Raw genomic sequence first — 15963 nt, 5'->3', positions numbered from 1 at the left:
TGTCCAGCGATTGGAGTTCACAGGAGCCCTGCTCAACATACAGAGGGTTAGAGCCTACCTCCCGGAAACAAGAGTGGACAATCTTCTCTCATTTGTGTCAAAGGTTTGTGCCTCTCAGCAGGTCACCGCTCAGCAAATGTTGAGATTGTTGGGCCACATGGCTTCCATGGTGTATGTTACACCCATGACACATCTTCACATGAGATCAACTCAATGGATCCTGGCTTCTCAGTGGTATCAAGCTACAGGGAGTCTAGACGATGTCATCCAAGTGTCCCTAGAGCTTGTACGCTCTCTTCAGTGGTGGATAATTCGATCCAATTTGACTCTGGGACTTCTATTCCAAATTCCTCAGCCACAAAGTGCTGACGACAGATGCATCTCTCCTGGGATGGGGATCTCCCAGGAAACGAATCTTAAGATCAGTCTCCAGGAGCATCAGGCAATTTGGAACGCTCTAAAGGCTTTCAGAGATTGGCTCTCTCACCAAATTGTTCTCATCCAGACAATCAGGTTTCAATATATTACACCAACAAGCATGGGGGCACCGGATCACGCCCTGTGACAGGAGGCCGTCTGGATGTGGCACTGGGCTCACCAACACGGCATGTTCCTTCGAGCCACTTGTCTGGCGGGCACAAACAATACCCTGGCCGACAGGATGAGCAGGATAATGCAACCACACAAGTGGTCTCTCAATTATGGGCATAGCCCGCAAGATCTTCCGAGAATGGGGCACCCCCCTCGGTGGATCTTTTTGCCACTCAGGTCAACCACAAGGTCCCTCAGTTCTGTTCCAGGCTTCAAGCCAACGACAGAATCTTAGCAGATTGGGTGGCAATGCCGGTATTTGGAGAGTAAAACCAGTGCAGGGCAGACTTCTACGGTCTGTGCCCTGATCGTGACTGAATAGATATGGATGGGCTGGAGTGTAAATTTTAAGGGGCTTCGATGTTAGCTTCAGAACCTTTAGTACAGGAACAGTGCTGGGCAGACTTTTATGGTCTGTGCCCCAAGAAAGGAAGGGGCAAATCAAACTCGGGTATATATATATATATATAAAGTATTACATACCATGTAAAATGAGTTTATCTTGGTGGGCAGACTAGATGGACCGTTCAGGTCTTTATCTGCCGTCATTTACTATGTTACTATGTAAGATGCCTTCCTCCTCAACTGGGGGACAGGTCTTCTGTATGCGTATCCTCCAATCTCTTTAGTGGGGAAAAACTGCTGAAATTCAAGTAAGACCATGGAACTATAATTCTCATCGCGCCATACTGGTCACGGCAGATATGGTTCCCTCTTCTTCTGGACATCCCCCAAAGAGAACTGTGGAGACTGGAGTGCTTTCTGACCCTCATTACTCAGAACAAGGGGGTCACTTCTATATCCCAACCTCCAGTCTCTTGGCTTTCACAGCTTGGATGATGAGAGCCTAGAATTTGCTTCCTTAGGTCTCTCAGAGGGTGTCTTCCTGGGAAGATTCCACTAAGACGTGTTACGGCAGATACAAATCAAAGTAAGGTATACACAAAACACAGCACATATGAGTTTATCTTGTTGGACAGACTGGATGGACCGTGCAGGTCTTTTTCTGCCATCATCTACTATATTAAGTTACTCTTTTAAAAGGAGGCGGTTTGCCTTAGATCCCCTTACTTGCCTCCACTGAAGAAATCTGCAAGGCTGTAACGTGGTCTTCGGTCCACACATTCACATCACATTACTGCCTTGAGCAGGATACCAAACGTGACAGTCAGTGTTGCAAAATCTGTTTGGGGTCTAGAATCCAACTCCACCCTCCTAGGCCCATTTTATTCTGTTCCAGGCTGCATTCTCATTCAGACTGTAGTTAAGTTTCAGGTTAATCTGTGTAATGTCCTCATCGTTGCAAGGACCAATTGACCAATGTTTGTTGTTTTGGGTGAGCCTGGATGCTAGGGATTCCCCACTTGTGAGAATATAGAAACTTGCTTGTCCATGAAGAAAGCAAAGATACTTACCTGTAGCAGGTATCCTCCGAGGACAGCAGACTTCATAGTCTCACAGTCCCTCCCACCTCCCCTTGGAGTGGTCTCCTTTGTTATTTTTACTTTATTTTTTGCTTTAGTATTAAACAAGGAGACCACGTTCGCACGACGGGCAGGAAGGCGCTCATGCTCCACAAAGCTCTCTTTTTTACTATGACAAATGCCAGACTGGGCGATGTGATTCAGCGTCACCCACTTGTGAGAATATGAATCCTGCTGTCCTCTAAAAATACCTGTTACAGGTAAGTATCTTCATTTTATTATCACAAAGTAGTCTACACTTTAATCCTACAAGTTTCTTACCTGTCTAATGAGACCTACATCAACATGACTTCACAAAGTCTTTGAGGAGCAACAGGAAAGGAGTTCTTGGCTCATGCACAAACACTGCACTCGGGACTAATGTAAGTAATATGTGTCACTGATCTGGGTTCTCTGCGTAGGAGGCGGATTTGGTCTACCACTATCCCCTGCTGATCTTGGAAATCCTATTTTAAGTTATCACATGGATTCTCCACATGATCATAAGCAGCTGCAGGGCATTCCACTGATTTTCCTTCAACAGGCTGTACTTTGTTTTATTCAAGTGATCGAGTTTACTTTTTCGCAGAAACAGCTTATCCTATATGGAAAGGTAGATTTGGGAACATAAGCTGGGGAAGGATGGCGGTGGGGGGGGGGGGGGGGGGGGGAGGGGAGGGGAGGGGAAGGAGGAGAAACAGAAACAGCTTTACAGACAAGTCTACCTGACAATGTAACAGCATGCTGCTGCCCTAGTCAAAGACGGCTTCAGATTTCTGTTATTGTTATCCTTATTATCTCCAAAACTTGGACTCTGTTACAGAAGCTATATTGCTATCGGTCATCAAGCCCTTTTCAGCAACTAGGCAAAAGGCAAATCAAAGTGAAGCATTTTCCTGATGTATAAAAGTATGAAAGAAGAGGATGCACAAGTTCGCAGAAATTTAGTCAACTTTGTTTATAGGCAATATATCAAATAAAACAAAATCATAAACTATAAATCATGAGATTTTACCTATGGTTGTAAAATGCTGCAGTAAACAATAGTAACTGACCTCAATACCACCTAAAATCCAAGTATTTGCTGGTGAAAGATTACTGAACTGCAATCATCAATCTTTACAAACCTCAAACAGGCTAGAACAGAGTCCCAGAAATCTTCCATTCTCTCATCTTCCCAGAAAACACATACCTCTTCACAGACTTCCCGGACAGCAGCCATGCTGGGCTCTTCCTCTGGTTCCATGCCACCACCTGGTACTATCCATCTGTCTGGGTATCGACTACTACTTACTAACAGCACCTGCCATGGGAAAAATATGAAATAAGTGTAAAAATTCTTCCAACGGCACTTGTACCCCACCCAGCAGGAATCAAGGGAAAAATATGAGATCACAGAACAGGAGGCCCAAAACAGTAGTGCTCTGCAAAATGAGCTTATGCTTTTTTTCCATTAAATATCATCATGTCATGCAAACCACCACAGTAATTACATAATGGAAAAAAAAAAATTTTCTCTCATCACATACCACCACTTAACTGCTGTGCATTGGCTCCTAATCTCTTCTAGAATTAAAAAAAAATACAAAAACTTAAAATCTTAGGGGAATGTTTACCAAAGTGCAGTAAACAGTTACCGGGTTTAAGTGCACACTAAACATTAGTGCTAGCATACATTAAAACAGCTAGTGCAGCACAAGTCTGTCATTAACTGCATACCACGAGATAAGGAAGGCACCGCAACATTTACTATGTTTGTGGGAAAATCACAGTGAAGCAGATACAAACTACAGGTAGTATACAGTGGACAACATGCACTGTCAAATGTGCAGTTAACATGTTCACCTACCAACGCACAAACAAAAAAACAGCACCACGGGCCTTTAAAAATGGAACACAGTTCTTTAATGAATGGGTCTTTTTGTCAAGGCTCATTCATTAAAGAACTGTGTTCAATTTTTAAAGGCCCGTGGTGCTGTTTTTTTGTTTGGACTTTAGTTTGTACTTTGTTCCCTCTCTTTTGTTACACCTACCAATGCACAAAATACACATTAGAAGAAAACCTATTTTGCCATATTTCCATTTTAAAAGAAATGCATCTTATTTTCTTACTTTGTTCTAAAATGTGCTTTTATTTTTCAGTCAGCTATTAAAAACAAACACTCTAGCAAAACCTGAAACATCTACGCTGTTCTGACTTCTTGGCTCACTTAATCAGGCTACTGATTAAAATGCATGTAATACACAAAAATCAAATGTTTAAAAAAACCAAAGACACTAGACATAATTTTATTCTCTGTGATCAAACAATAGGACCATTACAGTCTAACAGCACCTATATGAAAAAAACAGAGCATAGAGTCATCTTTATTCTAAACAGTTATAGCTTTGTACTACCACCTAGGAGCACACAGTTTCAGTCTCAGCTCAAACTATCATTCACTGGGTAGAGGAGGTATAACAGGCACTAGGAATGCTGCTGAGGCAGCATATTCAGGAACTGTGAGGTACTCATGAAATAAATATAGAACTGAAAGTAAATTGATCTATAAGGTGCCAATTACATCAAGAAGCTTAGCCAACACAGTGACAGGTCTTAACATGCAATTCCCAATCTTTCACAGCCGTCCTGTTTTCTGTGTGCAGTTCTCAAGTATTAAGGCAAGTCAGATTAATCTGAAAAGAAACTTGCCATTAAACAAAAAACAAATAAGTTGAAAAGTGCTCACACAGTGTGGCAATGGTAAATTAGTTCCTACATGCTTATTTTCTTTCCTTGAGTCCCTCCAGATGAGTCCAAATGCCAGCAGGTGGAGACAGCGAACTACTGAACTGTGATGTCATAACTTAAGAATCCTATGCAACCCCTTGGCCAGTCAGTATTTAATAACAAAGGCAATTAGATCAAAACACATTCCTAATTAACTACTCAAAGAAACCACCAAGGAGTGTAGGAGTGGCCTAATGGTTAGTATAACAGGTTACGGACCTGAGGAACAGGGTTCAATTCCCGCTGCGGAATGATGGTCACAGTGGGTTGAGATCCTGGGGAACCAAGTTCAATTCCCTCTGCAGCTCCGTGTGACCCTGGGCAAGTCACTTAACCCTCTGTTGCCCCAGGTACAACAGTAGTACAATGTACTACTTTGATAGTAAGCCCAATAGGAACAGACCTGCGGAGATTACATCTTCCTAATGTGCATCACTTTGTGTTTGTCCACATTAAATTTCACCTGTCATGTGGATGCCCAGTCTTCCAGTTTCCTAAGGTTTTCGTGCAATTTTTCACAATCTGCATTCGTTTTTACAACTTGGAATAGTTTTGTGTCATCTCTGTAATAATCACCTCATTCATGTTTCCATTTTCCAGATCATTTATAAATATACTAGTAAAAGAGGCCCGTTTCTGAGCAAATGAAACGGGCGCTAGCAAGGTTTTCGTCGCCAACACCCCCCCTCCCTGCCCAACCCCTTCGTTATTCTGCCATTGCTCTGCCCTCAACGTCATGACGTTTGATGCGAGGGCGGGGCCCGGAGCGATTTCGCAACCCCCCCGCCTCCCTCCCTGTGAACCCCTTTGTTGTTCTGCCATCAAGGTTTTCGTCGGCAACACCCTCCCTCCCTGCCAACCCCTTCGTTGTTCTGGCATTGCTCTGCCCTCAACGTCATGACGTTTGACGCAAGGGTGGGGCCCGGAGCAATTTCCCACCCACCCCCGCCTCCCTCCCTGCCAACCCCTTCGTTGTTGTCATTGCTCCGCCCTCGAGGGCGGGGCCCGGAGCAATTTTGGTGGCTTCACCACCACGAACCTTCGAACCTTTTTGAAGGAAGTCATGGCTTGGCTTCACTGATGTCACTGTCTTCAGAACGTTGAGGGTGAGTTTTATATATATAGATTAAATAGCACCAGTCCCAGTATATATCCCTGCAGCACTCTACCATTCACCCTCCTCCATTGAGAAAAATGGCCATTTAATCCTACCCTGTTTTCCGTCCAATAACCAATTCCTAATCCATAGGACGTCGCCTCCTATCCCATGACTTTTTAATTTTCTCAAGAATCTCTCATAAACTTTGCCAAAAGCTTTCTGAAAATCTAGATACACTACATCAACCGGCTCACCTTTATCCACATGTTTATATACACCTTCAAACAATGAAGAAAATCAATGAGACAAGATTTCCCTTGGCTAAACTCACGCTGACTCTGTCCCATTAAACCATGTTTGTCTATATGTTCTGTAATTTTATTCTTTATAATACTTTGCACTATTTTCCCTGGCACTGAAGTCAAGCTTTACTAGTCTGTAATTTCCAGGATCACCACTGGAACCATTTTTAAAAATCGGCATTATGTTGGCCACTCTCCAATCTTCTGTTACTACGGGCGATTGTAACAACAAGTTACAGATCAATAACAGATCAGCAATTTCCTGTTCGAGTTCTTTCAGTATCCTGGAGTGTATACCATCCAGTCCAGGTGATCACTCTTTAACTTGTCTATTTGACTCAGTACATCTTCCAGGATCACAGAGATTTCTTTCAGCTCCTCCACATTGGTGCCATTGAAAACCATTTCCGATACAGGCAGATCTTTTACATCTTCTTCCATAAAGACCGAAGCAAATAATTCATTCAATCTCTCCGCTATAGCCTTGTCCTCCCTGAGTTTTGTTCCTTCATGATCTAATGGTCCCACAGATTCCCTTACAGGCTTTCTGCTTCTGATGTATCTGAAAAAAAAGGTGTTATTGTGAGTTTGTTTCCACAGCAAGTTTTTCTTCATATCCTCTTTTTGCCTTCATGATCAATGCTTTGCATCTAGCTTGACAGTGTTTATGTTTGCTTCTTATTTTCTTCAGATCCTTTTTCCATTCTTTGAAGAATGCTCTTTGGGCTCTATCAGCTTCTTTCACTTCACCTTTGAACCATGTTGGCTGTTTGCCCTGCTGTCCACCTTTGTTAATACGTGAAATACATCTGGTCTGGGCGTCATGATCAAAACACACACAACCCCGTTTCCATGTTTATGGATCACTGCCACTGTGCAAGATGTTGCTAGCATACTTTGGAGATACTCAGCACTACTTAGGGAAAGGGAAATGGGACTTGATATACCGCCTTTCTGAGGTATTTTGCAACTACATTCAAAGCGGTTTACGTATATTGCGGTTTACACTGAGAAGGTTTCAATGGCCATTCGTAAATTCTCAAGAATGCACTGTAAGCTGGATAGCTGCCCTAATTACCTGCTCCAATCGGCGTCGGATTGTTTTATTGCTGACTTCACATCCCACCTGAACTTCATGCTCCAGCACGGGCACTTCCCCACTGATCATGGTCACATTCTTTTGACACCAATCCCCAAAGACCTGAAGTGCGAACCTAGCATTATTTCCAACTACCGCCCTGTTGCTACAATCCCACTGCTAGTCAAGACTATGGAAAGCTTGGTCAATTCTCAACTCGCTGAATATTTGGATAGATTTTCGATTCTCCATGCCTCCCAATCTGGATTTCGGTCTCACCATAGTACCAAAACAGTGCTGGTTACTCTACTGTCCAACTTTAGGAAGGAATTGTCTATTGGAAAAAAATCTTACCGTATTTTTCAGACTACAAGACACACCGGACCATAAGACGCACCTAGGTTTTAGAGGAGGGAAATAAGAAAAAAAAAATTTTGCTTTTTCCCTCCTCTAAAACCTAGGTGCTCCGGTACGTCTTGTCCGAATCCCTCCCTCCAAGTTCGGGATCGCCCTCAGGGTTACCTCCTCCCCCCTCCCCGGCCCTGTCACCACCTCTCCCCTTACTCATGCGATCTTCCCTGGTGGTCTAGTGACGTCGGGGCAGGAAAGAGCCCCCTCTTTCCTGCCCAGCGTGCTGCTCTCCATCCTCCTGTATGCATTGCTGCCTGATGGTCTCGGCGAGATTCAAAATGGCCGCCGAGAATTGAAGTCTCGGCGGCCATTTTGAATCTCACCGAGACCGTCAGGCTGCATACAGGAGGATGGAGAGCAGCGCACTGGGCAGGAAAGAGGGGGCTCTTTCCTGCCCCAACGTCACTAGACCACCAGGGAAGATCGCGTGAATAGGGAGAAGTGGTGACAGGGCCGGGGGGAGGGCGATCCCGAACTCGGGAGGGAGGCCGGCCTGCCAGCCAGCCAAATCTCTACCTTCGGACTATAAGACGCACCCCCCATTTTCCTCCCAAATTTTGGGGGCAAAAAGTGTGTCTTATAGTCTGAAAAATATGGTACTTCAGTTTGATATGTCCAGTGCGTTTGACATGGTTGACCACCAACTCCTCCTTATGTTACTAGCTGAATATGGGGTAGGAGGGACTGTCCTGGAATGGTTTAGGGAATTTCTATCTTGTCGTTCCTACAGTGTCAAGGTCAAATCCTCCATCTCACTGCCATGGAGCTCCCGCTGTGGAGTTCCTCAAGGCTCCCCTCTTTCACCAACCCTATTTAACATCATGATGACGCCACTTGCAACGGCCCTATTCTAATCTGATGATGTAACCATCTCCATCCCCTTTAGATCCTCCTGTATTTCAGCTGAGATTTCAGTTAAGAACAGTTTCGCCATCATGGTCAAATGGGCAAATGTATTCAAGTTCAAGCTTAATAAGGAAAAAACTCATTGCCTTATTCTCTCCTCTCAATTCAGGCACGGTGGTACACAGGACTTCTCCATCCCTATCACAACTAGCATGAAGCTACTTGGGGTCATCCTGGATTCCCACTTGACTCTTGACCTTCAGGTTTCGTCTATAACGAAGCAAATGTTCCTCTCCATGCGGTCTCTCAAACGTATCAAGCAGCTCCTACCGTCTGACCTATTCAGGACTTTAATCCACACTCTCATTCTGAGCCACTTCAATTATTGCAATGGGATCTACACCGGCTGCAAAGAACAACCCCTTAAGAAACTCCAGACGGCGCAGAACACAGCGGCGAGATTACTATCTGGTAAATCCAGGTTTGAGGCAGCTAAGCCTCTCAGAGAGAAGCTCCACTGGCTACCGATTAAAGCGCGCATCGAGTTCAAACTCTGTGCTCTTACAAAATCCTATACAGAGATGCTCCAGCTTACATGTACAGCTTGATTGACCTCCCTCTCAGAAATTCCAAGAAGCCGTCCCGCAATTACCTCAATCTCCACTATCCCAACTGCAGGAACCTAAGATACAAGCTACTCTTCGCCTCCTCTTTCTGCTTTCTTTGTCCCCGCTACTGGAATGCTCTGCCGATCACAATCTGTTTAAAAAATCCCTCAAGACTTATCTTTGTGATAGATCATACTCCTCCGCTGCTTAACCTCTTGGTATACCTCTTTCGTTTCTCCTGTTGTTGTTCCTTCCCTCCTTTATGTACCTTATACTTTGTGTTGTACTAGAATTATTATGATATTCTTTTATTAAAACACTGTAAGCCACACAGAGCCTGCCTTAGTGGGAATCCTATTCAGAAGGAATGGATCCTAAGGAGCTCAGCCGAGATTGGGTGGCAGAGCCAGCCGGTGGTGGGAGGTGAGGATAGTGCTGGGCAGACTTATACAGTCTGTGCCAGAGCCAGTGGTGGGAGGCGGGGCTGGTGGTTGGGAGGCGGGGATAGTGCTGGACAGACTTATACGGTCTGTGCCCTGAAGAGGACAGGTACAAATCAAAGAAGGGTATACACAAAAAATAGCACATATGAGTTTGTCTTGTTGGGCAGACTGGATGGACCATGCAGGTCTTTTTCTGCCGTCATTTACTATGTTACTATGTATATGTGGGATATAAATGTTCTCAATAAATAAATATATACAGGTACTTATTTTGTACCTGGGGTAATGGAGGGTTAAGTGACTTGCCCACAGTCACAAGGAGCTGCTCTGAAGATCTATTAAACTGTAAGGAAACATGGGCCATGGCTTTATCATTGATTAGATCTTCATATAGGAATGGTATCTAACAACTGGGGTCTCTGAACATATGCTGGTGATTTAAATATTGTATCTGAATTAGAAGATCCTGTTAAAAAAAAAAAAAGAGAGAAGAAAAAAAGCCCTTTAGGACACTGTAAAGATTGAAGTCTGCTCGACTCGGCCTCTCTTTTTTTAAGAATAACCATTGCAAAAATGTGTTATTTGCAAAATCCTTCACTGAGTAAACCTGTTTATATAGGTAACTTCTACAAACTTTTTAAATGTTGTCAATTTACATATTTTATTCTGGACCATAATTTTGCTACATTTAAAATGTACTGTGTTCTGGACTTGTGACTTGTTTTTAACTGCAAAACCCACCACCTACAGCGATAATTATTTTGGGGGCTACACCACCACCAAATCAAATGCTCTAATTGTGTGCTTATTAGATATTCCATCACTATTATGCTTACATTGTATTATATCTGTTTGAATTTCAGTGCTGTTAAAATGTATATTTTTGATCCTGTTTCATGGTAGTCCTATTAGGTTTCGATTGCTGTTTTCAAGTTTTCCTCTTTCATGTATATGTTTATACTTCATAATACTATTGTTATGCTGTTAACAAAATAGTTTGATGTTAAACTGAACACCGCTTTGGGTATACAGTTTAACATCAAATCCCAAAGGCGCCGTCCAGCCACCCTGTCCAGGTGGTGTCTATGCCAGAATTTTCTGCGAGTTTGTTAGCTAGGGTGGTGCGTCCTTCTAGGGCCTTGGTTATGGTCCCATCGGGAGTAGCAGTATGAAAAGATACATGATGATAATTACCTTAGACTTTTCTAGTATAAACAAGGTTAATGCTAAAATAAAAGTAAATCAAAACAAAAGTTCAGGAAGATTCTAACGTCTTTTAAGTGAACCCAGGAAGTGTGATCCCATAGGGTGGCTGACGTAGCGGTTACAACTTCAAGTTTGAATGGATCAACGAAAACAGGATCCTTCCAGGTCTTATGGGTGCAGTATTTTCTGTGGACCAGGTCTGTTATTTTCAAGGCCTTGGGATTTTCTGAACTATCCAAACTATCCCCCCCTTCAGTCTGGCAATTTCCTGGGAAATGTAAGACAGAGACATTATAAAATATTGTAAATAGTCTGAACCTGTTTGGTTTTTTTTTTAAGGGCCTAGTTGGGTTCATTATATACAATTTCAGTGCTGTTAAAATGTATATTTTTGATCCTGTTTCATGGTAGTACAATTAGGTTTCGATTGCTGTTTTCAAGTTTTCCTCTTTCATGTATTTATGTTTATACTTCATAATACTATTGTTATGCTGTTAACAAAAGTTTGATGTTAAACTGTACATCGCTTTGGGTGTACAGTTTAACATCAAATCCCAATAATAAATAAATCTCAGCATTCAACAAAAGGGCAAGCTCCATGCTGTATGGTTTGTAACAGTTTGGGTTATGGCTTCAGAATAATGGCATAGTGCTTTTACCTATCCGCGCTTTTCAAATTTATTGAAGCAACTACAACAGATTAGTTATTGTTTGAATCAATATTAGATTTAACAAGTGTTAGATTCCAGGAATAACATGTATAGAATGTTTGTACGTTTGGGAACCTTGCCAGGTGCCCTTGGCCTGGATTGGCCGCTGTCGTGGCCAGGAAGCTGGGCTCGATGGACCCTTGGTCTTTTCCCAGTGTGGCATTACTTATGTACTTATGTACCTTATGTTGTGTTTTGTGCAGGAAGAGGGGAAACCCACATCTCAGTGGGGAGAGATCAGAAAAGAGCACATGCTAACTCCTACCCATAGCTTGTCAGCTGACCTTTGTCTTAAGTGATGCAAATTATACTATCATACATACATCTTAACTATCTAATATCCTCCCATAAAGCACTTGGTCTACCTTTCAATCATGATCACAGACAGACTTTCTGAAATAACCTTCATACATGGCAACCTAACATCTAAAAACACAAATTGGTGAAAAGCAAGCTCAAAAACAGCAGCACACATTCCTGTAATATATAAAACTGCAAACTATGCCAATACGTTTCACAGGATGCCACAGTCATTCACATGGGAAAAACAGTCACCATAAGGGGATCCTTCACATGCTTAATCTATCATTCAATGTAAAAAAAAAAAAAAAAAGTGTAAAGGGTGCTATATTGGAAAAAAAAAGCCAGATGCTAGAGATGAATTTTAATCTGCATAGACACCATATGAAACATGACAATGCCAACAAGGATATCACCTCTGTGGGCAGAACTTTACAAAACCAGAACACTGAATCAATTATTTTATGGTGAGAATACTAAAAGAAAATCATAACAATCCAGGAAACTAAGACCTCTGGTCATAACGGTAAAATATTTTGATACCCACCAGACAACACTTAAAAGATCTGGGTTTTCTAGACCATTATAAACAATACAATTATACTGCTTTGTCACCCTGTTATCAGCCAGCAATCTCTCCCTGTTTCTCACCTAACCCACACCACCCTCTCTCCCTGTGAGACTGTCATTGGAATGCTTTAGTTTCACATATATTCTGATTTGTCAACGTTTGCTTATTTCTGATCTTTAGAGGGGTTACCTTAGAAAGCTAATCAAAAAAAAATTATTGTTAGTCCAATAAAAAAAGGTATCATCTTATTTTCTTATGTTTTATTTCTAATTCATTGCATTTATTACCTTCAAAGGTGAACAGCTATCACATCACTTTACTCATAACCTAGTAAGCAAAAACGTTTCTAGATCTATATTCTTCACCAATCTAAGGCTCAAAATTGTAGATTTATATCAAGTGTCAATAAAAGCACCTCAACAAAAATATCATATTTCAAAGGCACCAATGTTATGCCCTCACTGCAGGACCATTAAGGTTCCCAACACAATCTCATGTCATAATGCTAAACACATCTATTTAAAAAATAATAATAATAATCGATCTTAGGAGAGCACGACTGCAGTGAACCAGTTTCGAGTAACGTTCCATAAAGAGTGTAGCTGCAAAGTGAGGATGGTTCTGCTTGCTCGAGATCATCTTCGCACAATCACACTGTAACCAACTTAGCCCTACAAATGAGTTACTAGCGTGCGCACCCGATCATTAAACAAAAAACAAAAACGCTCCTACGAAAGTGAAGCGAACCCAACAGCGTTTCTTGTGATAAGGTATGACTATTTATAGCGTGGCCAGAAGCATTAAAACTAATCTAACCCCTCTGGTGAACTTTATCCGGAGTCACGAGTATTCACAACTCTAAACTCGGCCCTTTTCTACACGACGAGCCTTCTTTCGACCTCTCTGTTCTCTGCATACCACTACCCTCCTCTCCTCCTTCCTGTACACATTAATTGATTTGCTTACTTTATTTTTTTGTCTATTAGATCGTAAGCTCTTTGAGCAGGGGCTGTCTTTCTTCTGTGTTTGTGCAGCGCTGCGTACGCTTTGTAGCGCTATAGAAATGCTGAGCCCATACGCCGTGCCCCCTCCCTACCCATCTTCAAATCAATGCTCAAAGCCCACCTCTTCAATGTCGCCTTCGGCACCTAATCACTACACCTCTTCTCAGGAATACTTATCTACCCCAACTTGACATTTCGTTCTTTAGATTGTAAGCTCTTCAGAGCAGGGACCGTCCTTAATTGTTAATTTGTACAGCGCTGCGTAACCCTAGTAGCGCTCTAGAAATGTTAAGTAGTAGTAGTAGTAGTGTAGCCCGTTTCCTACTTTTCCACCACAAACAGGCTGAACCATAAGTACCCCCCCCCCCCTAAAAATACCCATCACCGCCTCCCAATCCACTCCATGGCAAAACAAAATGACATTTGACCCAGCCCGGCTCCCTGCTTCCCGCCACACCAAACAGAAGAGACCCTAAATCCCAAAGAATCCCCGTCCGTTGCCTTGCCAACCCTTCTCCATACCTCCTCCTCGCTCTCGCTCCGGAAACACAGGCAGGCCGCTCGCTTCTTGTACCCGTCTCCATCGTAGGTGCGAATCTGATTAGACTTGAGCTTCATCATTCTCCGAGCCAGGGAGACCGTGGGCTGGGGAGGGGAGTAGATATAGAGGCCGCTCTGGGCCCTACGCTTCCGTGCCCGCTTCTCCCGACTCGTGCTAAAGTTCAGGGGCAAATTTCTAGGGCTCCGCTGTCACCGCCTCCACCTCCACCACCACCGTCGCCGCTTCATCTCTGGCGCTAAACCTTCAAAAAGGAGAAAAAAAAACCCCCCCAAGCAGGAAAGAAAGAACAAGAAAATATCCACTTCAGCAGCACCACCGACGCGCCATTTTGAGATGCGCTACGTCGTCGGCGTAAAAACACAGCGAAGGGGGCGGGAGCTAAATTGAAGAGGGAGTATACACGCCAGCCTGGCACCCTCCTTAACGCTGTCGGCGTACTCTAAGCAAAACCCTTCGAAGGGGGGAGGGAAAATGGCGTGTGACCGGAACGACACTTTACGCAGCCGCATCCGCTCCCTTTCCTGCCTTAGGCTCACACAAGGAGGTTTAATAAACAGGAGTGGAAGTGAGTCTATCTAGTCCATTGTATGCAAGGAAGCCAATTAGAACAGTCTGAGTTTCCCCTTCCCAGCGCAGCCGTCATCCCCGTTTACTCAAAACAAAGCAAGCAAACCTATGAGCTGCTGCATCCACATTGTCGTTTTGGTTTTTTTTTATTGTTGGTCAATCTGTAACAGTCTAAAGCTGTTTCAATTGGATAGGCAGTACCTTAAATGGTGGAGGACAAAAGGTTTTGGGTTTTGTTTTGTTTTTTTTACTTATTGGACAGCTTTTTAATTTATTTGAAAGCTTCCCATATGTTGATATAAATATCATGCAATAACAATTGAATATCACTAAAACAGCTTAACAATTATTATAGCTGGTAAAAACAGCAATTTTAAACTCTGTATTTTGCACTAATTTTTCTATACTAAAAACTAAATCTAGGAAAACTCATAGAGCAAACAGTCTGTTCAACTTAATGAATGGCTAGAAAAGAGTAACTGGCTAGATCTATGTCAATCTGGATTCAGACCTGGTTATGGAACATAAACAGTCCTTGTATCCTTGCTAGATGATCTTCACAGAAACCGAGACAAGGGATTTGCCTCCATGTTAGTACTGCTAGATTTCTCAGCAGCTTTTGACTCTGTGGATCATGATATCTTGCTAGCACGACTGACAGAAACAGGTATCAATGGAACAGTACTTGCCTTGTTCAGATCCTATCAGACAGGCAACAATCCATAATGATTGGCAGCAACTCATCACCACCATAGACACTGACCTACGGGGTACCACAAGGATCGATACTGTCACCTATTCTGTTCAATATCTACCTCAAGCCACTAGCTGAGCTGATTCGGTCAATGGACACTCAGTTCTACATCTATGTGGATGATGTGCAGCTACTCATACCCATTGAACCTGACTTACCTACAGCCTTGAATAAACTGATCATTTGTGTTTAGCCCATTCAGTTCAAGAATGGGCTAAACACAACAAACTTTGCCTGAACCCAAGTAAAACTGAGCTTCTCTGGGTCCCTAACACAAGTGGATACATACCTGACATCAAAATCCCTTTTGGGAAGTATGAACTCCCCCCTCAAATCACAAGTCAGGAACCTTGGAATACAGTTAGATTTAACACTTACTCTGATTCCCCAAATCCAAGCAGCCTTCAAGAGCTGCTTCTACTGTTTGCGACAGCTACGCTGCCTCTCTCCTTACATCGAGAAGGTAAGGTAAATCTTATCCCAGTTATGCATGCCATGGTAACATCAAGACTGGATTACTGCAATGCACTAAACAATGGTCTGAATACAAAGGGCCTGCACCAGCTCCAGTTGATCCAGAAAGCAGCAGTAAGACTCATAGAAGGTTGCACGCGATGTGACATCACACCATTTTTGCAAAAACTTCATTGGCTACCAGTACAATACAGGGCTAAATTT

At 42.9% G+C, this 15963-nt stretch overlaps 1 protein-coding gene across 1 annotated transcript in view; it reads right to left on the bottom strand.

Annotated features, from left to right (window-relative positions):
• Positions 1-14334, bottom strand: part of NUDT3 (nudix hydrolase 3) — a 41705-nt gene extending 27371 nt beyond the window's left edge. Inside the window, exons 1-2 of the mRNA XM_030221382.1 lie at positions 13925-14334; positions 3247-3357 (exon numbers count right to left, since the gene is read on the bottom strand). Coding sequence (XP_030077242.1) covers positions 3247-3357; positions 13925-14023 — 210 coding nt within the window. The 5' untranslated portion in view covers positions 14024-14334. The remainder of the gene's footprint in view (positions 1-3246; positions 3358-13924) is intronic.
• Positions 14335-15963: the final 1629 nt, after the last annotated feature.

This window comes from Microcaecilia unicolor, chromosome 12 (assembly GCF_901765095.1).
Source record: "Microcaecilia unicolor chromosome 12, aMicUni1.1, whole genome shotgun sequence".
NCBI classification, from domain to species: Eukaryota; Metazoa; Chordata; class Amphibia; order Gymnophiona; family Siphonopidae; genus Microcaecilia; species Microcaecilia unicolor.
The sequence above is the reverse complement of the archived record's forward strand: the minus strand, read 5'-3'. Positions and strand labels throughout refer to the sequence as shown.